The sequence below is a fragment of the Lepisosteus platostomus genome, chromosome 7 (genome assembly GCF_059453375.1).
Source record: "Lepisosteus platostomus isolate fLepPlt1 chromosome 7, fLepPlt1.hap1, whole genome shotgun sequence".
NCBI lineage: Eukaryota > Metazoa > Chordata > Actinopteri > Semionotiformes > Lepisosteidae > Lepisosteus > Lepisosteus platostomus.
Genome location: NC_142617.1, coordinates 6,429,948 through 6,456,828, shown reverse-complemented (window position 1 = coordinate 6,456,828; position 26,881 = coordinate 6,429,948). Strand labels below are relative to the sequence as shown.

Sequence of the window (26,881 nt, the reverse complement as noted above, 5' to 3'; positions counted from 1 at the left end):
GCAGTATTTGAGCAGAGAATGTTTATGTAAGAGATTTGACTTGTCATGGATTTCAATGTACAGAATTATTTAATTCTTTCATCTTTATAACAGAAATTCACAGGCAGGGTTATAATTGCAACCAAGGCCAAATGATCCATGGTATGTTATCTCCGAGAGAGATTTTAGTGAAACATCTGCTTCAAAGACCCTATATGTCTTCAAAGGATTTATTTCTGTCAAACGAGTATGGAAATGCCAAAGAGAAATGTACATTGAATCAAATCAATCGTCAACCTGACACTGAGAAACTGCTGTCCTGTCAAAATGTATTAATAATCAAACTGGTCTCAACTGTTCAAAGATAGGTGACCCAAGAATTAAAAATATTTTTTATTTGTAATATAAATCATAATCAATGTAAGAAGAAATAAATGTATTGGTATTATGGAGATAACAGATACTGCAGCAAATCCATTAAAAATCACTGCATATGCAATTTCTCTGTATCTTGGTACCGGCCCCATGTGGAAGATGCAGGCATCCTGAAAACTAACTGGGCTGATTTAATTGTCCAAAAGAAAATACACATTCTTAATAGAACAACATTTGCAAAAAGAAAATTAATGTCAGATTATTCACAAACTCACTTGAAATAACTTATTGGGAGTTCAATTCTGCTTCTTTAAAGCAGCATGCGACACACTCTGAATCGTGCAGAACAGGATAATTAACAGGAGTTACATCCCAAAATATTAAAATGATGAATCACAAGTTGGATTTTTGAAGGCCGTCTTCTTGGTTTGGCATGAACATAAAACTTCAAAATACACTTACAAACAGTACTAAAGTCCTTACTGCTGTCCTAATTCTGAGGAAGTATTTATTTTATAGTCATAAAGTATCTTGGAGTGAGAGAAACCTTAGGAGATATTACATATCTCATTATCTCCTTCCATTTATATTACTACCTGTACAGGTTTACTTCCCTACTTTCTTACAGGAAGAGTGTATTTCGCGTCCAGATATGCCTAGAATTATTTCTTTTAAAACCTCTCAATTTTTACATCAACCATCTCTCAAATGTAGAGAGTGTAACTGAGTGCATTATTCCTTTCAAAGAACAAAAGTGATGAGGGTTTTATCCAAGAAAACTATAATTCTTTGTTTTATTTTGTAACTGTGACACTATGGACTAATGTCATTCAACACCAAAGTAATTTGACCTCATTTATTTCAGTGCCTGTTATCCCTCTAAATCAGGTGTAATACTGCATTCCGGTAGAGTTGACAAATGGAAATCTCAATGCTGCTGTCATTTTGGGTTATTTTTTGTGGAAATGTTGCAATTTCAGAAATTGTAATCACTTAACCAGTTAAATAAACCAGAGAAATAAAAGCAGCTCAAATGGATGTTTTTTGTCTGCAAATTAAAATACAGTAATGAATATTATTTTCAAAGTGCTAAAGCTTACGGGCTTAATTAAACATTTAGACTACTACATATAATTTTTACATTTCACTCATTTTGTGACGGAGAAATCACAAAGTGATTTAACTACATGATCGGCATAAGATTCAAAAATGGCGCCAACTGAGCCAAAGTTACAAACACCGAGTCCCTATGAATGTCATCTTCTCTGTACAGAATGCATGTTCCAAGTGTAATGGAAAACATACTGCTCCTTCTTCCTCAATAGTCAAAGCGCTATCACTCAAATCTAAAAGCTCATGAAACATCCTGCAAAGAATTATTAATAACTCAGGGTGATTTTTAAAACCTTCTCCACGTACACTGCGATAAAGAAGTCAAAAGGTTTGGTAGCTCCCCTCCCCTGACAAAACTAATTTCTGCTACTTCTCTGGCTTAAGTCATCTTTTGAAACAATGTACAGGCAGAACAGAAGGCAGTCTTGTGGATGCTGTTACAATGCAGGGCATTTCCTGGTGTTTTCCCCCCCATACGATGACAAAAGGTTTGCTTGCATTTTAGGGAAATACAAAAACGAAAGGTGTCCGCTGCGTAGGATTTTAAAAACCCTATCGTCTGCAGATCACTCTAGATTCTTGTGATGTTTACAAAAAACAATGCTAAGGTTCAGTCCAGGGAGACAGTACTTTCTCAAATGCAAAAAAAAAACCCTGAAACTTCACAGATACCTCCTGGCTGTATTTTTCTGTTTTAAGTTTAGTATCATGTACACAAGACATAAAATGTGCTTTTACTATTTACATGTGTTAAAAAAATGAAAGGAGGAAAATGCTACTTTTTTGTCTATTTTGCTTTGCTTTCACTGATGTGGTTCCTCAGGATTCACCACTCCTTTGATCTGCAACACCCAAGTATTGCGGTCGTCTCTCCCAGATGAGCAGTTTCAAGAGTTCGCTTTGGCCCCTGTTGTCCCTTTCCGGCAGTGTTGCTTTTAGCGTGTAAGTTTTTGTTGTTGTTGTTCTTCTCTGTGTCAGCAGACATTATTGGGAACGTGTGGCCCTTAAAAAACAAAACAAAACTAGAAGGTTTAAAACCGCGTGCACCACTCCGGCTCGGTCTCGGACTTGCTCCTCCCCTTGGCGACAGTGGGTCATTGCGATTGGTCGGCACAGCCCTCCAGCGGGCTGACTTCCGCCCCCTCGTCGTTGCTGCTGTCCACTTCCTGCTCCATGACGGTCTCCTCGTCCAGCCGCTGGCTGGTGTAGTTGGTAATCTCCAGGAAACCGCTGGGCTCCACCACCACATTGGACTGGCTGGAATCGGGCATTATGGAATACTGCGGGATAACCTGGAAGCCGAAGGAGTAGAAGGCATTACTCAGCTTAGCTTCCTGTAACTTCCCAGTCCCAAACTGGAAAAATCTGAAGAATGCCCGTATAAACCAATCCAAGGTTTACTCAACCAAGGAAGCAACAATCTGACAAATAATACAAAAAAAACAACACAAAAAAGCAGAAATGGTGATGGTCTAATTCATGAATGAATTAGAGCAGCAACACTGGCTTTTTCTGAGACTAACAACTATTTATCATAAACATATGGTTACTATAGGTAGTACTATACTGCTGTTCTTCTCTGTGAGCAAAATAGGCAAAGAAATCACACCAAAATAAAAATATCAAGCTAGATTTTTACAGAAATTGAGTAATGCAAACATAGTCTAAGATGAAACAGGGAAATTAAATCCAAATAAGTTTCAAAGCTGCTTATTAAAGTTAGAATTGCCCAACGCTATTGTGCAGTCCAAGTTTAACAGTATTTGCTCACAAATAAACCAATTTAAAGATACCTCCTTGAAGTCTGAATGTTAAGATGAGAACAATGGACCTTGCTAAGAAAAGTATGAAATTATCTGAGTGCCCCCACTTCAGTTGTTTTCCACTTAAAATGCAGTTACTCAAGTAAGAGTTTACAAATCCGACCCCAGAGCCCTCATCTAAGTACTTCAGGAATATGGCCATGGAGCCCTAACCACAACTTCACATGACACTTCATTTTCTCTAAACTCATCTTTGCAAGCATGGAACATTAAAGAAGCCTTAAGGGTAACAGTGACTAATTCGGACCTGATCACGAAGATTCTCATAACAGAAACGAGGGAATATCCTGTTCTACTGCTCGTATCTGTGTAATGCTTCTCCTATCCAATACTGAATCAAATGATGACTCAGTATATAACTCAATACATTTGCAGCCACCAAATAATAGTGGTTTGTTATTGAAGTTAAAGTGGGGGTGACTCACTCACTGAGGGGGGGACAATTAGCAGGAAGAAGGAACTCATTGGAGAAGGTTAAGGACAAGCAATTCTTCTACCTGTATCACATCCACGTCCTTGCTCTTCTGCCCAGCCAGGCTCTGAATGCGAGAGAACGGGCCGTGCTGCAGCTGCTTTGAATGGCCGGAGTGGAGGAGCGCGGCGGCCGAGCTGCTGATCAGCTGCCCCGGGACCGCGCCCTGCGACCCCCCCACGCCTTTGCCAAAGGGGCTGCCATCGCTGGAGGAGTCCAGCACCATGGGCTCCACGCTCGGATCGATCCGAGCCTCCATCATCGAGATCTTCAAGATGTCCGATACGGACGATTTCTCCGGCGGCTGCCCGGGCCCCGAGCCCAGCCCCGGCGCCGGCGCCAGCTTGGCCACCGCCTCTCCGCTGCCGGGTTTGGAGACCGCGGGGGCCTGGTGACTCCCGAAGGTGATCTTCGTTACAGTGGCTCCTTGAGTGATGATGGGCTGCTGCACCTTGAGGGACAGAGGAAACCTCTCAGTAACGGGAACCAGTTCCTCACAGTGGGCAACAGCATTTTTATACTATCTAATGAAACTACTTTACATCCATCTGCCAAAATCCACCAGGTTCTGCCACCTAAATAATTCATCGTGACTGCCTCTATTCCAGAGCGCCGGGAGGCTCGGTAAAGGTTTTTGCTCTGTTAATTGTCAGCCTCCTTGGACTGCATACGACGGGCGATTCCCCGCAGATCCGAATGGAGCTACTCACCTGGCTCGGAGGATGTTTCTCCGACACCACGGGGTGGTGGGCCTGCAGGGGTGGGGGCTGGGAAAGCTGGGTGTGGAGGGGCCGGTTTTGGGTGGTGGGAGCCTGCTGCAGTTTGGGGAGCTGAGGAGTGTGAGGTGGCTTCACGGCGATCACCTGCACCACAGTCTGCGAGGGCTGGGTCCCTGGCCCAGAGACGGGCCTCTCCTTCAACACCACGTGCTGCTGCTGCTGCTGCTGCTGCTGGTGTTGCTGTTGTTGTTGTTGTTGTTGTTGTTGTTGGGCTGCTGGCTTTTGCTGCTGCTCCTGTTGGAACAGTCCAAGTACCTTTTGCTTGGGAGAGGAGGGCTGACCGACAGTCTGGTTGCCAGCACTGCCAGGTTTGCTCTGCAACTGCTGCTGAGTGGGGTGGGGTAAGTGTCTACCCTGCTCCTGCTGCTGTGAGGCTTGCTTTAGCTGCTGCTGCTGCTGCTGCTGCTGTTGGGCTGCAGGCTGAGAGGACCTGTAGAACAAGCCAGTTTGCGGGTCCAGAGTGTCCCCCTCTAGCTCCCCCTCCTCCACTGCCAGCTCCTCCGCCTGCTTGCCGTGTGTCATTTGGCTCACCACAGCCTACCACACAGCAGGAATCAGAATACAGATGTTAGTTGCACAAAGCGAAACCTTCTAGTTTGATCTATCATACCTTAGAAGCCTAGGAAAGTTGGGACTGGTTTGCAGTGACTGGAAAACCAAATTGCTGCCATAAGGTGGCAGACCAGTAGGAGGCGATCTTCCCTAATGCTCGAGGGTGGTGACAGGGGACGCTGTGCTGTAGGAGTAGCCATGCTCCTGAAGAGACATTACATCGAGGTCCTGAATACTAAGTGATTGCCTATCTGGCCCACAAATTTCTTCCTTTACTCGACTGGTGAAGCAAATTCCAGTTCCCAGCCTGAGCTGGGGAGTGGGGCAGCTGGCAAGAAATGTCACTCAGGAAGGGGCTGCACTTCAGGGGCGCAAGTGAAGTGGAGAGGTTTCCCCTCCTATATGTCAACTGCGTACAGGGGTGGAAAACATGATCAGTGCTACTAGTAGTTAAGGACATAAAGTGTGCAAGAAAAGTGGGCAATTTAGCACTATCATACATCTACAAAAGAGTTCACCTCAATTTAGAGAAGAACGACATTTGCAATACAACAAAAGGAGCTACAGCACAATCCATGAAAACTAAAGCATGTGGACTCTTGGTTCATACTGTGTCACTGCTACAACTCAGTCCTCTGTTTTAACATAAGGAGGTGTCCAAGGAAACTCCCACTAGGGAATGATTTCTATTTGTACAACTCTGACAGCTTTGCATTTGCCAAGTTAAAAGATCACTTTTAATGCACAGTAAAACAAACCAGGTACACCAGTGGATACCCGTCCAACAATGATTTTAAATGAATTCATAGGGTGGCATTAGCTTTGTAGTATTCAGTATGTGTTTTAACTTTGCAAATAAAAGGCAAGGATTAAAGAAGATTTGTGAGAATTAAAATAAGAGTGTTAGTTTCATGGTGTTTCTGGAGAGCTCTGGGGATGCTGTAGTAGTAAACTGATCCAAGAATCTCCAAAGGGAAGACAGCCTTCTGCTTAATCCATTGTGTCTCCTTTCCAGTTTGACTCTCTTGATCTCAGAGGCTGCTTCTGACAAGCGAATAGCTCAGCACGAATATGTTTTCTTCTGCAATCCTTCGAACAAATTCCGACAACTCCCGAGTTGTTTTTCCTTTTACGATGCCTAAAGTGCGTGATGGGGCGGGGCCGTGGAAGGAGCCCACATGAGACACGGAGCACCCTCAGCTGAAACTGCGGTCCGTGGCTGGGCGACACAGACGGGAACAGCACAGGGCCGCGCTTCGCCGCTGAGCAAGAAGGAGATCCAGCCCCCACGCAGGCCCACGCGAGTCCCTACGGAGCTTACCTGCTGCACGATGCGCGTCACGGTGACCGGGGAGGCCGACGGGAGGGGCTTCACCACCACGGGGGTCGGCCCCGCTGGCTGCGAGGGCGCCCCCTGCTGCTGGGCTCTGGGCGGCTGGCTGGAGGACAGCAGGGAGCTCAGGGCCAGGTCCCCGCCGCCTGGCCCGGCCAAGGACACTCCGGCTTTGCTCGGTTTGCCTTGAAAGAGAAAGAACAAGCTGCCTGAGAGGGCGCCAGGTTAAACCTCCCTGCGCCCCGGTTTCAGCTTCTGCTTCACACCACACCTCCTTCATCACTGAAGGAAATGTCTCGCGGGACTCTCAGGATATCTACGGGTCTGAAGGGCAATCTTTACACTTTTAAAATGCAATTTCCGTAGGTTTATGACTTCCACTATATGTACGCTTTCCCGTGAAAGAGATACACCAGTAACTAGGTTCTGTGGTGTCACAAATATCTCTCCTTAGGGAAATTATTTATGCGTCTATATTATTTATTGAAGAAGCACACTTCAAAATTACGGAAATTTCCACCAATCTAAAATCTGAAAAAAGAGTGTTTGGCGTTATTTTGGGGAGATTTGAACAACCGCTTCAACTGCTTTGTGACAGGGTCACTTCTCTGCCTATGAGCAACAGTTATGAATTACAGCCCCCTTTTTTCAAAATAAAATTCAATCTTCACTGAAGGACAAATTAGTGCATTTTGTCTCCAGGTGATGTGTTAATATTCTATTCTAGCGATCGACTTGAATCACTTAGCGACATTGCCATTTGGCGTAACGCAAGCTCTTCTGAGAAGACCAGCTCACAGCTCGACTTGTCACGGCATGCACTTTGTTTTTGGTTTCCTTTTGCTGGTTAGGAAAAAAAAATCTGCAAACTGATAACAACACTGCCAGTGCTTTCAGTTTCCTAATACAGGGTTTTATGAGGATCATTCAAGCACTTCACAACAAAAGAAAAACACCATCTTAACTGAAGCCTCGCCATCTCTGTAGCTTTAGTAGTAACTTTTTTTTCTGAAACCACACACAACTGCCCAGCCAAAGAGAGGTTTTGAAAGGGACCATGGGAATCTGTGCCCATGAGACCCACGAGGGGTCGTGATCACACTGCAAATAATCAGTATTCTGTACTAATATCCTACACCAGGGGTAGATATTCTTAGAAACATTAGGATCCAGACCTTGGTTTATTCTTCTTATTAATTGTTATTGTCATCCTGTAAAGCGCTTTGAGAAGCCACCTTTAAAGGCGCTATATAAAATAAAAAATTTTTATTATTATTATTATTATTATTATTATTATGGTCTCTAAGCCTAAGTATATATGATCTAGCACAACATATTGCTGAAAGCATTTTTCTTTGGCTCAGGTAGCTGGTGTGCGCTGATCCCAAAGTACAATATGGCTTTTGTGAAAATAGTTCAAGTGAAACAAAGAAGTGAAAAAACAGCTCATCAAGAGTAAACCATCTGCTGATAAGGCTCAAGAGCACAGCTCTGCTAATGCAAGAGAAAGTGCATTCCTCTGGCTGGGTGACATACCAGCAGCGATGTACTCTGTAACCACATCAGGCTCCACTGCAGCGATGACGGGACTCTCGGAGGGCTGCCTCTTCTCCTGAGCCATCTGGATTGGCACAGCCATCTGACTTAAGTCAATCGTGTGCTGTCGCGGCTTAGACTCCACCTTTTCTTTGACTGCATACAAAAGAAAAAGCCCAAAATAAGTCATAAACGTGAGCTCTGCACACATGGCTAAATCAAAGAAGTGGCCGACCCTAAACCTTTTGGAAGAGCCGCTGAACGGGATGATCTTTAAACTGCCAGAAAAATATGCACACAAAAAAATATAACAATTTTCAAATGAGCACACCACCTGCTTAGTGAGCTTCTATTAGCCAATCACTGCAGTTACTTTGTCCAGTCTTTGCTTGAAGGATCCTGAGGAATCAACAGCTGCAATATGGGAGGCTTACCTATTCCTTCACCCATTTTCACAGTAAAAGTAAACAAACCAGACATCGATTTGGAAACTTATACATTGTATAGTCTTTACATGGGCTAGTCAGGATGGATTTAAATGTTGCCTAACTCCATCCCTAAATTTGATGATGCCGTGCAATCAAAGGATTACAAAGGAAAAGCCACGATCTCGCCTTTGGAAAAACTGTGACGTAAGGGAAAACCAGCATAAGACACCATCCCTGAGGTAATACCCACCTGTAGTCTGCTGCAGCTCCAGCAAAGCCTTAATAGTGGAAGTAGCGGACTGGGACTCCCCAGTTACATCTTGGTAAATAATAGTGGGACTGGATTCTACAGCAACTTCATGCTCTGTCCACTCCTGACCTCTAGAGGTAATTACATGAACTATAGGTTGGGAATCTGAAAAACAGCATGCAAAAGTATAATATGGACAGTGCTCCATGCTTTTGCTACTTGATCACAATAACATAATTACACTTGCACTGGAGTTAACAACTGTTCCCTCTTCACTAGATCTTTAGGGGAAAAGGACAGCAGTTCACCATTATTAGCCATAATTACTGATGTGATCATTTATTGATTTATTGTTTAAGTTAAGACACTTTGAAGATGAATGTTTTAGTTATGTTTTGATATGCAATTTATGTTATTTTCACATTTAATCAGGGCGTTAGTGGACTAATCTGGCACTACAATTTCAACTATTATTCTATGCAGGGAAAAAAACATGGGAAATGTTTTCCCTGCCTGCATCTGGGAAAGGGAGGATTCCCTTCCATCTGTGAGATGATTTTATTTTCCCCAAAGACCTTCTGGGGAAATGAAGAGGAATTTCTTAATTTCTGGAAGCCAGCCGTCACCAGGGAGCCCCTAGCAGGAAAGCTTATGAGTTATGTGGCGACGTGCACGAGATCTCCATGTTACGTGACTCTCTGGACACGAGGTGGGAGAAGTGGGGAGCGACGATCTCCAGGGGATCTCCAGGATGGGATGTCCTACCTTGTGAAGTGTGGGAGGACTCTGATGAAGAGGAGCTGCTCTCTGTGTAGCTCGGAGGCTCCTCCTTGAGCGCCCCCTCCTGGGCGGAGGCATGCCCTGCATCTGTCACGCGGGACACTTGCTGCAACGTCTCGCTCACGAGCTGTCGGGCCTGCTCGCTCACCACTGTGGCCTGGAATGCCATGGGTTTCGGCTTGATCAGCACCTGCATAGACAGCACCGTGCACGGGGTTATACCCGGACCCACAATGCATTTTGCTTTGTTTGGCTTTTTCCCTTTTAGATTCTGGCAGGGATCCCGAAACTCGGGAACGTTAGCAAAGAAAAATCAACACGACTCTTACATCCTGCAATCAGGCTTGCAGATGGTTTGTTTCAGTGCAGATAATGTAAACACTTCCTGTTTGGTGTGGTGTCAGGTTGCATAGCTGCGTTAAAGTGCTGACCTGTGTTTTCCCTTGCTGCCCATAGACAATCTTGGTGGGTATGATCTTGGTGGTAGTGGCCGGCTGCACCCCAGATCCCATGCCTTTGGGCTGAGTAACTATCATCTTGGTGATGGGGCGAGAGGCTGTGATGATCGCTGGCTTTGCTCCAGCTGGAACTGCCTGCAGAGTCTTTTCTCCCTGTAAAGGAAGAGGCAAAGCTCAGACAACTTAAATACTCCGTTTCATGTAAGCATTTGCTCTGGCAATAAAATTGACAGTAAAATAAACCTTTGCGGACATCATTTAACGAAAGGACAGATAAAGGTAAATAGAAAACTGCAGAATTGTTTCTGCTATGCTTAATGCACATCATCTGCCCTTCAGGTCCGTGTTGTAAACACTAAATAAAGCTAATCCAACACCCAGGATACAGCAATAGGACTTCAAATGCACACATTATACATTACAAAGGAACAGGTAATAGTTTATTCCATGCTGAAAGGAGAAGAAAAGAGATCCACTTGAAGGAGGCCCCACAGCTGAAACATTGTGTCTCCTTTCTTTTCCTTTCAGGATGGAATAAACCTTTACCTGTTCCTTCGCAGCCTAAGCATGCTGGCACAGCTACCTTCTTGAATATTATACCTTATGGTGCTTTAAATTAATTCTAGTGGCTGAAACCTTTGGTGTTAATAAAAACCATTTTAAACAGTGTTTGGACAATTTCCAATGCTTCAGACTACATACACGATAACCTGGGACTCATAACCTAAAGGGCTCTTTTGGTTTCTAGTCACTTATCTTGTGAAATGATTGTGTTTTTCTTACTCCTGCATTTAACAATGTCGTGACAACATTTTTGCCTGGAAGCCCCTGAATCGTTCCTTTCCCCGTGGTCTTCTGCACCACTATGACGTTAGGCTTGGATGTCATAGGAATAGTGGTTATCTTCGTAGTTGTACCTAGGTTGAAAGAATAAGAGGAAACTTGTTACTGTGCAAAGACTGAGCAGGAAAAGAAGAATTACGCGCCATATCGCACTTAATAGTTTCAACAGACCAGCCATCAATATACTTCCATCATCTCAGTTAATATTGAGCTGTATCTCGCCCACAGCGTACAGAAGCAATGAAATGGAGCACACAATTAAAATCCCAGCTGGCACGAGCGACCGCAGGTCTGTGGCATTTCAGTCCTTGAAGGAGAATTCACTCCAAGCGTTTCGGCTCCTCACCAGAAACGATATTGCTGGTGATGATCTTCCCGCCCAGGGTGGCCAGCGATTTGGGCACCACTGTGATGATGCTGCCGCTGGTGGTCTTGACGTAGGTGGTGCCCCCGGGAGATGCGGCCATGCGGGCGCCGATGGCGGGGCTCACTGTCGGGCGAGAGTAGGTGGCCTGGGTACCTGCGCGCGCACACACAGCCAGTGAGGCCTGCTTCCCTTCATAGCGGAGCACAGGTAATTATCAATCCAACACTCAGAAAAATGCATTTCTGACTTTGCTAAAAATTGCTTTAAAAAATCCCAGGTTTCTTGGCTGTTGCTCATAATTAAAGCTGAAACACTTGCAAACCTTTCACTTTAAGCACAAGCCTCTCCATGTCTCAGTCTGCCTCAGACAACAAATCTTTGATTCAAAACTTCGTCTTTTACAGTAAGAGTGGTTCCTGTGCAGTGTGTTCTCATAAATTTGTCATTTAAGACCTGGACAATAATCAAATAAGATGCTTAAATGGCAATATCAATACAATTTAATACACACATTGTTTCTATGCAGAAGTTAATGTATTTCTAAACAACAAAATATGGAAATATGAGACCTCCCTTTTTCTGCATACTCCAGAAAGGAATTCTGGCCACATTAGCAACATGATCCCAAGCAGAAAAATCTCCCTTTGTTGCATACTCCACATAAAAGTGTTCTGTTCTGACCTTGACTACACCACGGAGAATTAATTTACAGGGAAACAGGCCGTACCTGTTGGCGTGGAAACGAGTTTGGTTGTCATGATTGCACCGTTGCTGCTCACAACCATGATGGGGGAAGTGCTGCTGCTGGGCAGGGCAGCAGTGGCTGGCTTGGGCAGGATTTTACTGGGCTGTATCTGCTGGGTGATTATCTTCACTCCTGGAGGAGAGGGGGTTGAACGGCACCTTATCAACTAACAAGTCCACGAGGAAACCACAAGAATCTGCAGTTATTCCTCAGAAACTATAAACCTTACAACACCCACACTGAAGTCCGTGTTTACACCACATAAAACACTTTTACAGCAGCGTGATGGCCTGGCTGGTCAACATTCAAATACACTGTAAAAAAAGATACATGAGTAACTACACAAAGGTTGCGGAACAAGGTGAAGTGAAAGAAAAGCCCGCTGCAAGTTTCCTTCTCTTGATAATCACAATAAAACAAATATTAAGCCATTTAAAAACCAGTCGGAGCTGGGAACAAACCCAGGCCTCTCCATTCCAGCCAATGCTCACCTGACTCCTGCTTGATCTGGATGGTGGGCTTTGTGGCAGGAGGGGTCTGGGTAGCCTGCGGGGTGCTCAGAGATGTTGGGGCCGGGGTGCCCTGCTGCAGCTGTTTGGGGGACTGCTGGTGCTGTTTGGGGAACTGCGCCAGAATCTGAGTGGGCGAGCCCATCATAGTCTTGGGAGAGGGGAGTCTCGCTGAGGCCACTTTAACAGCAGCAGAAGAGGCACCTAAGACAACAGGCACAGGGTCACAAATAAACAGCCAGTTGCAGAACCAACTGCCCTTGCCAAAACAAACTACAGGAAGGGGACATTGTTGATTGTAATGCTTAAAATACATGCATGGTTTCTCGCACGTGGTTAAACAAAGAAAGCATGATTTTTAAACAACGTTAAACTAAAATATAAACTGCCAAATGTTCTCAGATAAAACTACAATGTTAAGGAATAATGACAGTATAGAACATGAAGCAAAGAGGTAATCTTTTCAGCACACATAAAGACCAAAAAGATTAGGGGGGCAATTCTACACATACAGTTAAATCTATAATGCCAGTTAAGCCTAAAACTAAAATTTAACAGTAAATTAAATCTTAATTGTAATGATCCAACTGTGGTTTATAATAATGACCACCATTACTTTATATGACACCTTTCATAGTACATTATCACGATTAAAATATCTCTACTTGCTATAATTTGTCACTACAGTAACATAGTGAAAAGAAATGAGTGCAACTTTGTTGACTGAAGCAATTCAATAGTTACATCTTCTGCAATGATCTTCTCGGTAATGAGGCCTGTATTACCATGCCCTGCGGGGTCCGTGTCTAACCTTGTGCTATAGTTGACATGACAACAGAGGGCGTAGAGGACACCACAGTTGTCACAGCCACCGTGCTGGGCGTAGGAGAAGGGGCTGAGCTGGCGGTGATGACCATTGGCTGTTTCTGGCTGGAGGAGGTCAGTACAGATGTGGTCACCAGCTTTGTGACCGCTGCGTAGTTGTGGGACTTAGAAAGGATGTTGGGCACGAAAGTAGAGCTCGGAGAAGTTGTCACAATTATTACCTGTTAACAGAAGGTGAGGGTGGAGTTATGACAACTGCAAAGTTAAAGGGTTAATTCTACTATATGATGAAGCCAAATATATTATGTGTTGAGGACGGACACGTTGAAGAGCTAAACCAATCTTTCAACATTTTTGCATTTCTGCATAACCGACTGACAATCTGTTTAAATGAGGATCAGGCAAATGGCTTAATTTTGCAGTCAAAGAAACAGAACTTAACGGAACTATAGCAAACCCAAAGATGAATTACCAGCCCTGCAGTCTGAAAGGTCTATCCTGATGCTGCTCAGCACAGCATATTACAATGGAAAAGGCATAAAAGTTTCAAAGATAATCTGAGAACTAAAAGTTCTTAAAAATAAGGCTCTACTAAAATTATACCCGGGATTCTGCAGCAAACGTGTTACTGGGACTATGAATTTTCCTCCAGTAAACAAACTCTCTTATACCTTCTGCGTGGTGGTGTTGGTGGTCTGGGTGGTGGGCTTGGTGAAAGTGATTTTGACAGGAGACATGTGGGGAGGAAGAGAGTTGGCGATGCTTTGCATGATGTTGCTCATTTTAGGACTGCCGCTGACCGGCACGGTGATAGTTTTGGAAATCGGGGTGCTCGCTTTGGGGACCTCCTTCAGCACCACGGGGGAGGAGCTGGAAGAGTTAGTGCGCCGCCTTTTCCGCGGCTTCTCGTCCTCATCTGAGCAGCTCACACCTGGGGAGAGAGGGCGGGCTGGTTTCTCAGCTTCAGGCAGAGCGAGAGAGGAAAAAACATATTCAACAATGACAATGGCAGCTGAGGAAACAAACATTACAGTGACATCTAGTGGTGAGAGTGAGACATACAGAGGAAAACCAATTATCTTAATTTGACTACTTTTGAAAGGTATGTTAGAAATACAATCAAAGAAAACAAAGACACATTTTAATTAATACTGTGTAAAACAGAATGAATGCTCAGGCTTGTGCAACTCTATAGATAATAAGTGGCATTACCAAGCAAGTCCGGACAACATTAACAAATGGAACGTTTTGCAATATCTTCAACGTGCAGTTGAAAAATCACCACTCAAGAGCAGCAGCTTAACAGCTGTTTCAGACTCAAATTTGAAGGCAGAAGCAAACATTATCCGAATTTTAATTAAATTTTAAGCCAAAACACAGTCTGGCTCCGGGCAGTTTCACAGTCCGGGAGGGGCGTGGCGCGGCGCGGAGCGAGGGCCCGACTCACTCTTTACGTAGACGGTGCTCCCGCTGGGCAGCACCACCACGTTGGAGGCCGGGCTGGCGGGGCGCGGCGACTTGATGGCGGAGGCGGCGGCACTGCCGCTGGGCACGGTGGCGGTGGTGGGAGTGGAGGTGGTGCTGGTGTAGGAGTAGCAGACGACCACTGCAAAGACAGACGCCGGTCATTCCGCGGGCCCGTTTCTCCCCAGACCCCCGGCCTCCTGCTCCCCCCCGCGGGGGACGCCGAAAGCGCGCGCTGACCTTCCTTGTTGCCGGTTTCCGAAGGCAGCAGGAGCGAGGCGTTCTGGTGGGCCACTGTGTTGGCCACCGTGTTGGCCGTGACCGTGAATGCCGTCTGCGGGACCAATCTGGGCATCAGGGGGACCAGCCGGCGGCCCTCGATAGACCACTCTGAAGAGCTGTTGGGCCCCGACATGCTAGGAGAGGACAATGCAACGCCAATACTCGATGAACAACATCTTTATACGAGGGCAGCATTATTGACCTAGACTTGTGTATGCCACCTCTTCGTTGCTCCCAAACCAGCGTTCCAATTATTTCGAACAAGTCTCTGTTTTTACAAAAGGTTATTCATCCATTCATCTCTTTATCAGCTTTATCCAGTACAGGGTCATGTGACTCATGGCTGAGCCTATCCCAGCAAGCAAATGGACACAGCTTGGTCGGGATGCTAGTCCATCACACACAGACACGAACATGCACACACTCACACTAAGGCTAATTTTTAGTAAATGTACTCAACATACATAAAAGTTATCACTTGCTACTGTTGACCAACTTACAGATTACTGTGCACTGAGATTTCTGAATTGTGAAATACATGCAAAATTGCCCTTAGCAGACCTTTTGCTCATCTAGTATTTATTCTTCTGCTGTGTTAGAAGGAGTCTTAACAGATGATCAGTATAAGAGAGAAACAAATTCTTCATAGCTTACTGATAAGCAATCGTAGTTAACCTTTCATCATTCACAGCCCTGCGAACCTCGGCACGGTGGCGCTCAGTTGAAATGCTGAGAATGAAAAAAGCAATATCATTTTAGGTCAGTTTGTAGATCATCACATGGACAAAGCAAAAAGACAGGACTTAGAAATACATCATGCCTATTGGACAAAACTTTGTTTTATACAAATCTAGAATTCAATGTCTCATGTGCTGGGTGCTTTCTTTGACATTACACAGTGATATTTCTTTTTATGAGGCCAAACCAAACTGGACAACAAACTTGAAAAACAGTTCTAGTTCATTAGGAAAGAGGCAGGCAAACTGAGCGGACTTCCAAGTTACCTGAGGACTTTAGTAAGTTCTCCCAAAAGATCCTTCTTGTCCTTAGTCAGATCCCCTTGAGCTCTCAGTGCACTGATGACCCCAGCATATGCCTCGAGCTCTGAAACACCCAAACCATCCTCACAGTCACTGCAGTTAACTCAGCAAGAAAACGCACTGTACGCTTGTGAAACACTTTAAATCTTACTCAAATCATTTTAAAGTAGCCCAAAATATAGTACTTACGAAATTAGAATTTTAAACTATTAAATACAATCGACAAGATGCTTTACAATATTCCAATATACAAAATAAAAGCATTGAAAAACGGAATTGGTAATTGTACCTTACTAAAGGCCTAACTAGTTTATTTAAAAATCACAACAAAAAGGATACGCGACTAGTGATGTGATATACTGTGTACATTTGCATCATACTCAAGATTTTGTGTTTAAATTACAAGAATTGGCTAAGATCTTTATATAAAGTACCCTAAAATTTGTATCCAGTTATCTAGCTGTTGCCATCGGAGTGAAGTACCATGGAATCTTCCCAGTTACAAGCAAGCCCAAACCCCCCACCCACTTCTCCACTCCCATCTGATCAGCTACTGGGAAGCAAGGCTCACCGAGTTTGCGGAGAATCCTCTTGCACTCGTCCCTGTTGAGGTCCAGGAGGGTGGGCCACACAACAGGCATGGCTGCTGCTGGCTGGGGCCTCTCCTGCTGGATCATGAACTGCCCAAGACAAAAAGCACATTTCAGCCGGCACAGCTTTCACACCTTCCTGGTCATGAGCTTGACATGCAGCATAATAAAAAGAACTTGTTAAAAATAAAAGCACCCATTAATAAAAATGTTAACCTTACTCAAAATACAACAACTATGGTATCATGAGAACAAAATCACTGGACTTTTTTTTTGCTGTGCTGGGTTCTAAATATGGCTTTTTAAGAGCTTCTATGGGAAGATGTAGCAATGAGATAGTAGTGTTTCTTTTGGGAAGGCTATTTGTCCTGGAGAAATTCCATCCTGGGCTTGCACAATCAGTCCTCCATAAACCCTTGCCCCCTTAATCCAACTGGTGAAGTAAATTCTTCCTGTACCAGATCTGCTATGTATTGGGGCTGCTGGTGTATGACTGCCACATATCACCCTGTTGCTCTCTGCATGTGAGAGGATGAGTGAACTAAACGCTTTGTTTTAAGATAAACAAAATCTATATGAATGCAAATAGTTATTCTATTTCCTTTTAATGGATTATTATCCCGGATGGTTTCAGAGCTCAGTGCAGTCATATGTGTAGAATGAAATATCATTCAAGATCATGAATTTTGAATTCAAACTTCTATTTGGCAACAGATTTTTTTTCTCATGCTTTGCACCTTTAAGTTTCTCATCTCCAACTGAAAAGATGAAACTATGATGATAAGACAAAAAAATCAAACAGGAAACTTGAATTGTCCACCTCCTTTACTGCTCATGGTGGCGCCTCGAATGAATTCGGAGACCTACTGTTTCCTGTATGATAACTGTGTTATTTCAGCTGCTTCAGAGTTAAGTTCGGTCGTATTTGAAATTAGGATTTCAAGGAGTTTTTAAAAGACGCCTTTTAAAAGACAGATCTCTATATTGGCTAAAAACTAACTGCATCAACAAAAAAAAACTTAATGGAGCGCAAATCCGTCCTCCATAATCATCGCGCTAGCTACTGCCCTCTGATTCTGCCCACCAGAATTACGCAGACGCTGCAGGCGCAATGAGATTCACAGCAGCCAGCCTCCGAATGGCAGCGCGCAGGCGTTAAGTGCCGTGCATTTTCAAAGCAGCCCGATTCGGAGCTCTAAGGCTGTTTAAGAGTTATAAAATAAACGATTAAACATACAATACAGTACATTTTACGCATCGAATAGTCTGATTGTTGCGTTCTCAGATGATCCGGGCGTTTAACACAGCAATCGTTTGCTTTTTTTTTTGAAAAAAAAAAACCTTGCTCCATGTCTCCCCCCCCCAAAACAATGTAATGCCTTCCGATCCTAAACGATTCTCTAAACGTTGGTTTTCTGTGCGGTTACGGTTACGTACAGGACAAGTGCTTGGATTCGAAACCAACTGGATTGCTGGACGGAACGCTAACATAACGGACCCACTGAAGAAAAACTCTCCAAAGACATCGAAATACAGATTTTTTTCCCCCCATACACCCCGGTCAGAGAATATACTAGTCTCCACTTTACGTTGTCTAAATATATCTTTAAGGCCAGCCTTCTGACGAAGAAACAGAAATCTCTTCTATATAAACAGATAAAGCAAACAAAAATTGTTCTCAAACAAGAACCAATTACCATTCACTGTAGAAAAGAAAAGAGGGTCTTAGTTATAATCCCGGCCGGCAGACGACGGTGTTCATTGTACTTTCTTTCGATAATCAATTTTTCATCCATTAATTTAAAGTACTTTTTGTTTTTTATTGAAATTCCATTTCGGATCCCTCACACCCCTTCGATTCCGCCATGATTAATCGACGCCAAAACACTAGGACCCCGTCTGGGACAGCCTGCCATACTCCTATAAAAATAAACCTGGAAAGTAAAAAACACATCAAATTTAAAGCCCTTCATACTCTTCCTTACATTCATGCACATTAACGTTTGTGTGTCGGTTACGATAAGAAATGTGAGATCGACAGCGTACTGAAAATGTACACTTTTCAGTCAGGCAAGAAAATTAAATTTCCTGTTAAAGGACCCATGTCGTCATTGTTGTTATCGTTCTGTCTGGTGGCTAGGGACTATGGGACTTCAGGCGATGCACGTAGCCGATTCTCCTCATATAGATATTGGACGTTTTTTACTTTGAAATTTTGCAGCAAAAGATTTTCGTTGTTTAAAGACTTGTCCTGTTGTTATATCAGAATAAAACATGGTTGAATCTGTAACCACTCCCTTTTAAAATATCAGTAGGAATTTCGTTATTGTACGAAACATCCTCTGTATAAATAGAAGTTGGCAACGTATTGGTTTCATGGCACTCATGGTTTCATGGTGTTTTTCTTACACATTAGCCTAAACCTGTGAATATATATATTAGTGAGCATCCCCTTATCTTTCTAGAAAATACCCTTGCTTTCTGAAATGGTAAATGGAAAAAAATGGTAATGCTATTTTATGCTAGTTTTCTTAATACAGACTTTGAAAATCCTTTGTACTTTTAACTTCTAATTATAAAACCGTATTTTACAACTAATCTGAAAATATCTTAAAATACAATTTGCATGTGTTGGGCAACATGCAGAATTGGGTGGTTGTAAATTCAATTAATATAAAGGCGGAGATTAGTTTCAATAACGGTTCTAAGTGAATGCACACCTTATGTATGTTACGGCTTATGCAATTACTTTGATCCAACATACCTATTTTTGGAAATTCATAAATGCGACAGGCTATTAGAAAATGTATACTGTTCATAAAAATTACCAATTAGAATTAAGTGCAAACACGTGCGATTAATTTATTTAATGGCTTAATGAAGTATCCAATTATATTTTCAAACAGTTCTTTTCCCCCCCACACATCGATACATAAAATCACAATTCTGATCGCAGCCTTGAGATTATTGAAGAAAATGTGCCGAGTGATTCCTTTCCTCCAGACCCTGAAATTTCTGGGTGTCGTGCAAAGTGAGGGGGATTGGCAGTGCATTGTGGGACGGAGGCGGACGGATAGCTTTGAATCCTCCAGGCCACACAAAGCACTATTGCGCACTTTTCTGCCGCCGTCTAACGATTTCTAATTATAGATCACATAAATAAATTACGACCATTAAACCAAAGTTAGCATAACGCGAAATTACTTCATTTTGGTAACAATTTGGAGGTGCACGAATCGTCCATTCATGAATAATGCCGAATTTTTGCGCGGCCCCGAACTGCACCAGGAAAAGCACTCAATCAGATCTGGCTTTCTTCAGGTTTCCTAGAGACCCCGCAAGGTATGTTTTAACCGAACAGGTGTATGGTTATTTCATTTCAAGTAGATTAACTAGCAAAGCACGGGAGAAGAATAAGTAAAATACAAAGCGTTTTGAAGGTGGCAAAATCCTTACGAGGGTTTCTTCGTATAATCTTGTACAGAACAGTGGAAGGATAAGGTGTGCGGAAAGAAAAATAATCTTGCATCGCTATTACATAAAGATAAATAAACAGTTGAGTTCAAAATGCAGTTTCAGGTAATACAAAAGCAGGACTGTTCCAGACATCCTGCATTCACGCTACTTATACGAATCACTTTTTTTTTTAAAGTTTGCCATAATAAACAGCTGAATAGTTTTTTTTAAGAGTGATTTCTCTTTGTTAAAAGGTATGAAATCATGATGTGGATTCTAAAGCTGGCTTTCTAAAAGCTACTTGGCTCTCCCGGCACGCAACAGCGAGGAAAGAGCAAATACTCAAGTTAGGCCTTTTGTTGAAGAAGGCGGGGTTTTCACCGGAGACAGATTACTCTGTTAAAGACTGCTATGCATTAAACCCCTGGTCTGGAAAATTACGGTCTTTGTGACCCTTATGCTAAGAGTCTCAGATTTAGTTACTGATTTAGTCTCAGATTTAGTTTGGTATTTGTTCCAAACTCAGCATTCCAATAAACAATTAATCTTGTTACTTTATTTCTTGGGGTTTTATTAAGGCATTTTACAGATGGTTATTCCAAACAACCTATATAAACACCCCTGAGCCTGTTAAGAAATATTGCAGTTATCTAGTAAAATAATTAGCTCAATGGTGACTGAGCTATGGAGGAATTAAAAGGAAACTCAGTCTCGGGCTAGGGCTTCCCAGCTTGGGTTCTGTGGATTCGCAAATCTGCTGATTTTCACTCTTAATTGATTTAATTGGTCGCTTGATTGAAGCTTTTGCAATTTTGATCCCTACTCAGATGTTTGAAGGACACTTTAAATTGCATGTAAAGCACTACCATAACTCTTTAATACTGCATATGATCGTCTGATCTTTGTGTGAAAACGCATGTGTCTTTTCTAAAATCGATGACTGCAGTGCTCTACTCGCTGGGGTATCTAAATCCACAATGAACAAAGTCCAATAGGTTCAGAATTTGTCTGCAAGAGTTCTGAGGAGGTCTTGTGAAAATGATAACATTACTCCTGTCTTGGTGTCCTTGCACTGGCTTTCTATCAGGTTTCGAGTCGAGTTCAAAGTCCTCATGTTCGCTTATACGGCTCTGTGTGGCTTGGTACCTCCATACCTGTCTGAGTCTGAGTCTACTCTGATCTCCTGTCTGTCCCCCAAGCTCGTTTACACTCTAGGGATGATGTGGCCGTCTCTTTCTTCACCCCAAAGTTCTGGAGTTCTGGAATTCTATCCCCAAGGGTATCGGAGGGTCACCTACCCTGCGTGCATTTAAATCCAATCTTTTCAGAATGGCTTTGTCTGCTCCATTTTCTAATGCTGCACCTCTATCTGCTTGTGTTTCTGATATGCTTATTTTGTAATTTGCTAACCTCATAACTTTGTTATAATATAATTATAATATCCTTATAATTTTTTTACACCTACTGTACAGCGCTTTGAGGTGCATCTTTTAAAGGCTCTAAATAAAATGATGTTTTTTATTATTCAAAAAAGTACTCAATGTTTAAAGTAATGCAAGAGTTTTCATGGTGGGCATTGTATTAATATTTTATAGGTAATAGTGAAACTAGTTTTGCACTTTTAAGAAGCTACAGCATCCTAATGTATTCATGATAAGTTAATTTTTTTTTCTCTGCATAGCAGTATTGCTCATCTTTAAAGAAAATACTGCGATTATGCAGGTAGCTGTAAGCTGCATGGCTCAGTAATTAGGGTAACTATGAAGTTGCGTTTGCATCATTGTAACTTACTAACATCACAAACAGTCTAGAATATAATACATGGCCCAGAAGGGGTAATGGAGAAGATCATGATTGAGCAGAAGTAAGGGATGAGTCCTAATCGTATTGACGTATGTGTGCCTGAAATTCTTTCTCCCATGCGGTGTCCTGTGTTTAGATGCAAGCTCTGGGTGGAGAACTGCCGTCGGGCAGACCTGGAGGGCAAGACTTCAGATCAGCTGAATAAGCACTATCGACTGTGTGCCAAACACTTTGAGGCTTCCATGATCTGCAAAAGTGTAAGTCTCTTAAAAAAAGGAAAAAAAACAATCCTAGGAAATTGTCTTGAAGTGTTAGGGGTTTACATCATTTAAATGTAATTGGATGACTTAATGAATACCTCATAAACTTGTTAAAAGCTTTACAATTACTTCAGGCCTTCAAAAGTTTTTAGTTAGTTGTTAGTTTTTGCACTACCAATGTCATTGCCTTTCCTTATTTGTTGCACGCTATTTTCAGAGCCCGTACCGGACTGTCTTGAAGGACAGCGCAGTGCCAACCATATTTGACTTAACAAGCCACCTCAACAACCCGCACAGCCGGCACCGCAAGAGAATAAAAGAGCTGGTATGTCTGACCTTTCCCACGTTTAATTATTTCGAACGAAAAAGAACACAATTTGCTCACCATTCTGTAGTGCCAGGCTCATAAAACTCAAACCCAAGGGATAACGTTTGCTGTTTAAATCTTGTCTGTAGTCATTCACAGAAAGAAAAAAAAACATCCGGAAATGGGCTCTTCACAGTCCTACAAAGAAAAGTGAGGGAAGAACCAGGTTTTTCATGGGCAATAGGATAACGGAGAAATTGCAACGTACTGATCATGCAACAGAAAAAGATTTTATTGAGCAATATAAACCTTAGCCTTTCGTAGCAAACTTTTTTTTCACCTTGCCCATTGTTCAAACAAATTTGACTCTAAATTAGTTATATAATATGTTGACATAAAATACATCTCATCTTGTAGGTCTTGCTTTTTTTCCCAACTTTACAAATGTGAAGTACTGTGATACGTAACAAAAAGTGTATATAATATATCAGACGAGTTGATTAGCAGCAGTGACCTACAGATACATTTCAGTCCGCGTTTTGGGGAGAATACGGTGAAGATGCTTTGCAAAAAGAGCCCTGGGTTTCTTGAAATGCGAATTGCTCACATCCACATCTTGAAGCACAGTATTTTTTTCTTTGCAGACCGAGGAAGAATTGAGGAAGATTAAAGAGAGGAGACGTAAGTTCCAGAACTTTAACTTGGAGCGGTTTTGCCGTTGTGCAACGAATATTGAATAATAGCTCAGATTCTCTCTCGTTTGTTTGTGTTTCTCTTGAAGTGGAAGCTTCGTGCGAGCAGGTGGAAACCAACAAGGAGAACGAAATAAGCGAGCGACAGGAGGGCGGCGAGAGTGTGGAAGATGCCCCTCCGATGACCCCCGAGGAGAAGGAAATCCGGGATTACCTGAAATCCCTGTTTGAGATCATAGTCGTGATCGGGAAGCAGAACATCCCCTTGAATGGGCACGCCGAACACGAGGAAGGGAGCGAGTCCTTCACCCCCAGCAACTTCCAGGCCCTGCTGGAGTACCGAATCAACGCGGGGGACGAGGTCCTGCGTAAGAGGTTCGAGATGGCCGCTGTGAATGTGGAGTACTGCCCCGCGCTGCAGCAGAGGCGGATGCTGGAGGTGTGCGAGAGCTGCATCCGCGAGGAGCTGCTGCAGGAGATCAGGGAGTGCCGCTTCTTCTCGCTGGTCACGGACCATGCCGTGGAGATCGGCGGGGAGGACCACCTCCCCCTGTTCCTGCGCTTCGTCGACCAGACCAACTGTCTGCGGGAGGAGTTCATCGGGTTCCTGCCCTGCGAGGGGGACGACGAGGCCCTGGCGGACAGACTCCTCACCGAAATCACTGAAAAGTGGGGCCTGAATATGGAGTACTGCCGGGGCCAGGCTCACGTCAGCTCTGGGGTGTTTGTGTGCAAAATGAAATCGGTCGCGACCAGACTGATGGAAAAGTACCCCATGGCGGTGTACACGCCCTGCTCCACGTGCGCCCTGAACATCTTCCTGGCGAATTCTCTGCCCTTCACGAGCGTTCAGGTGGTCATGTCGACTTTGAAGAAGATAGACTCCTTCTTCAGCAAGTCGGCTCTGGCGAGGGCGGAGCTGGAGCACGCCATTTCCATCTTCCATCAGAACAACGAGGCCAAGGCAAACGAGCTCAAAGAGGTTTGCCGCACCAGCTGGACAGAACGGCATGATACTTTTGAGTTGGCAGTGGACCTCTTAGAATCTCTCCTGCTGTGCATGGACAGCATCCATTTCAATGAGGATTTGAAGTGGAATGACCGGATCACCTCTGAGGCCTACGTGATATCGGAGACGTTGGCAGACTTTGAGTTTGTAGTGACCCTCGTGGTCTTGAAATACGCACTGTCCTTCACTCGGGCCTTTGGCAAGAATCTGCAGGGGCAGACCCTGGATGTGTACTTTGCCGCCAACAGCTTAACGGCGGTCCTGCACTCCCTGAACGAGGTCATGGACAACATCGAAGTCTACCACGAGTTCTGGTTTGAAGAGGCTATTAATTTGGCCGCCGCCATGGAAATCCCTGTGAAGGTGCCTAGGCTGTACCTCCGAAAACAGCGAGCAGAGACGAGCTTGGAAATCCAACCCGAAAGTTACTTTAAGGAGTTTCTGAGCGTCCCCGTTGTGGGACGGGTCATACAAGAGCTGAAGGACGTTTTCTCGGAAAATCATTTGAAAGCTCTCAAATGCCTGTCGCTTGTCCCCTTTGTCATGGGGCATCTTAAGTTCAACACGTCGGAAGAGAACAACGCGGACATCTATAAGAACGATCTTCCCAACCCCGACACTCTTCCTGCTGAGCTCCACTGCTGGAGGATCAAATGGAAGCACAGAGGCAAAGAGTTCAGCCTGCCCTCCACCATCTACGACACCCTGCAGCTCTCGGAAGTCAAATTTTTTCCCAACGTGTACTCCTTCCTCAAAGTTCTGTGCACCCTGCCGGTCCTGAACCTGGAGAACAGCAAGTACGGAGTTGCACGCAAGCGCTTGAAAGCATACCTGGCCGACACGCCTGTAAGCCACAGGTCCAGGAGTTTGGCTCTGCTCAACATCAACTACGATGTGAAGCATGATTTAGACTTCATGGTTGATACCTACACTAAAATGTACCCAGAGAAGGAAGAAGAGTGAGGCCTGGCTTGCTGACATTAAGCACTTTTTTTTCCTGAGGTGTATATTTTGAAACCTAGAAAACAAACATTAAAACGAAGGACAAAAACAAGCAAACAAAAAGCAAACATGTGTCGCGTGGAAGCCTTGATCTTTATAGTTTTAAAGATCCAGCTACTGTCGTATACATTTTTGCTGGTACATTCTAGCGACTGTGTTTGTATGTTCTTTGATAGTGCATTACAGATGCCATTTTTTCTGTTTGTACAAAATAAAATCTGCTGAAACAGTGAATGGACATCAACAATAACCATTTCATTTGTTCACCGCGGTTGTGCTGAAGCAAGAGTTTAATATACTTTGTGTTCTACGTGTAATATATTTTTTAATTTTTTTGCAAGGCCCTCCATCTTAATTGGATGAGTCTTTTATAACATTACCCTTGATTTAAAATTTAGGCACTAACCATACAAGTCAGTCAGGTTACACCCTTGGATGTCATCACTTGGGAGCTGGTTAAGTTGTAAAAAAGCAGCAGGTTTGCAGTTGAGAAGTAGTTTGGAGATGGAATGTAAAACTCCCAAGGCCGAATTGTGCACTTGTGCAAGAAATCCTGTTGATATCACCACAAGATTAAAAAGAATAGCATAGTGCCGGCTGATCTGGTCCTCAAAGCCTTGTGTATCTGCAGGGTTTTTTTCCCAGCTTGGCTCTTGATAGCCTAAATCTGCTTGGTTTTGCTTGATTGGACTGCTTATATAACATCTCTCAGTTCCTTAGGTCCTGCGGCTTTAATGATGAGAAAATCATCACATTACCAGCCCTCTTAGATGGGGACTGGACAGACCAGGTTTACAGTTGTGAAGTTTTCCTCAAAGACCGGCCAGAAATAGAGGAATTTTTCACTCTGCGTTCCGTTGTCTTTGTAAAATGGAAACAAAATTGTACATGGTGAAGAATTACAGACCAGTTGTCCTTGCTTTTAATATTTTATAGTTGTCATATTATTTATAAGTAGACATTTCATCGTGATGTTTGTCATTTTTAATCCCTTATTTAGAGTGAGTTCTTAAAAAGAGGAGCCAGAACATGTGGAGAGACTTGGTTTTTAATTTCTTTGGATGTTTTCTTGTCTTAATTTTCCAACAAAAAAACAGTGAATATCTCTACTATCATGAGTTAAAATACTGTGTAAATTAGGTTAGCTGTATTAGAATTAGAGGAAAAAAATGTTTCGGACAGTGTCTGATTCATAGTATGAAAGTTGGTTCTTTCTTCTATGTTGTACCAGGAAGAAGACTGTTACACTTATAATCTGGAATCAAATTTTTTTTTAGTAAAGAATGAACTGTTTTTACACATAATATTAAAGGTTTAAAGCAGAAATATTCAAATATCTTTTGAATATTTTACCTAAACCTAGAGTGTATCAGTTGATGAATATTATGAGTAGTATCCCATTGCAATGAATGATTAGGTTGTGTTCCCTGAGTTGGAGATGAAGATGTTCATTTTTAAATATGAATTGTATGATGCATTAATGAATAGTTGTACCATTATCTGTTAAAATAAAGCAAGTTACATATTGTTTTTTTTTGTTTAGATTTTGTTTTGAATTATTTGTGATACACTACTGTAGAGATAAATTATTTGGGGTTAATGCTACAGTACAGTGTTGCAGTGGGAGGTTTAATTATTTTATGTAATACTGGTTCATTTTGATGAGCGGTGCTGTGAAGTGGTTGTTAGTTTGGATCTAGGGTTCCAAGGTGGAGTGTCTTGTGTGTGTTCTGTTTGTCACATGGGCTACATATTGCCATTACACTCACCAGGAATAAGCATCTTCTTGATATTGAAAAGAGGTTTCAT

General features: G+C 43.1%; 2 protein-coding genes across 8 annotated transcripts; one reads left to right on the top strand and one right to left on the bottom strand.

The window, feature by feature from the left end:
* Window positions 1-359: 359 nt before the first annotated feature.
* Window positions 360-18,449, bottom strand: emsy (EMSY transcriptional repressor, BRCA2 interacting). Of its 7 annotated transcripts, none has more exons than XM_088638883.1 (20): window positions 18,241-18,449; window positions 16,525-16,633; window positions 15,918-16,017; window positions 15,568-15,642; window positions 14,872-15,047; window positions 14,615-14,773; window positions 13,839-14,128; window positions 13,154-13,388; window positions 12,325-12,546; window positions 11,816-11,965; window positions 11,068-11,277; window positions 10,662-10,795; window positions 9,852-10,031; window positions 9,406-9,610; window positions 8,641-8,805; window positions 7,963-8,118; window positions 6,415-6,611; window positions 4,473-5,078; window positions 3,788-4,213; window positions 360-2,759 (listed from the first exon to the last, which is right to left on the bottom strand). In XM_088638883.1, exons 1-20 carry the CDS (start codon window positions 18,241-18,243, stop codon window positions 2,562-2,564), a joined length of 3,996 nt encoding a protein of 1,331 aa, XP_088495009.1. In that variant the 5' UTR covers window positions 18,244-18,449; the 3' UTR covers window positions 360-2,561. The 7 variants fall into 7 exon arrangements, with proteins under 7 accessions (XP_088495009.1, XP_088495014.1, XP_088495010.1 ...); XM_088638888.1 differs by having other exon boundaries at window positions 4,626-5,078; XM_088638884.1 differs by having other exon boundaries at window positions 6,415-6,596.
* Window positions 18,450-19,582: 1,133 nt separating this feature from the next.
* On the top strand, window positions 19,583-26,600 carry thap12a (THAP domain containing 12a). Its single transcript, XM_088638881.1, has 5 exons — window positions 19,583-19,885; window positions 21,939-22,059; window positions 22,280-22,387; window positions 23,014-23,050; window positions 23,151-26,600. Exons 1-5 carry the CDS (start codon window positions 19,797-19,799, stop codon window positions 25,031-25,033), a joined length of 2,238 nt encoding a protein of 745 aa, XP_088495007.1. The 5' UTR covers window positions 19,583-19,796; the 3' UTR covers window positions 25,034-26,600.
* Window positions 26,601-26,881: the final 281 nt, after the last annotated feature.

Bases quoted from the DNA above. Each gene is read 5' to 3' on its own strand.
- emsy (XM_088638883.1), bottom strand. The intron at 11,966-12,324 runs GTGAGCATTGGC...CCTCTCCTCCAG, and splicing joins CCAGATCAAGCAGGAGTCAG to GAGTGAAGATAATCACCCAG. The intron at 6,612-7,962 runs GTATGTCACCCA...TTCTCTTTCAAG, and splicing joins TACAGAGTACATCGCTGCTG to GCAAACCGAGCAAAGCCGGA.
- thap12a (XM_088638881.1), top strand. From the start codon at position 19,797: ATGCCGAATTTTTGCGCGGCCCCGAACTGCACCAGGAAAAGCACTCAA. The intron at 22,388-23,013 runs GTATGTCTGACC...TTTTCTTTGCAG, and splicing joins GCAAGAGAATAAAAGAGCTG to ACCGAGGAAGAATTGAGGAA. The intron at 23,051-23,150 runs GTAAGTTCCAGA...TTTCTCTTGAAG, and splicing joins GAAGATTAAAGAGAGGAGAC to TGGAAGCTTCGTGCGAGCAG.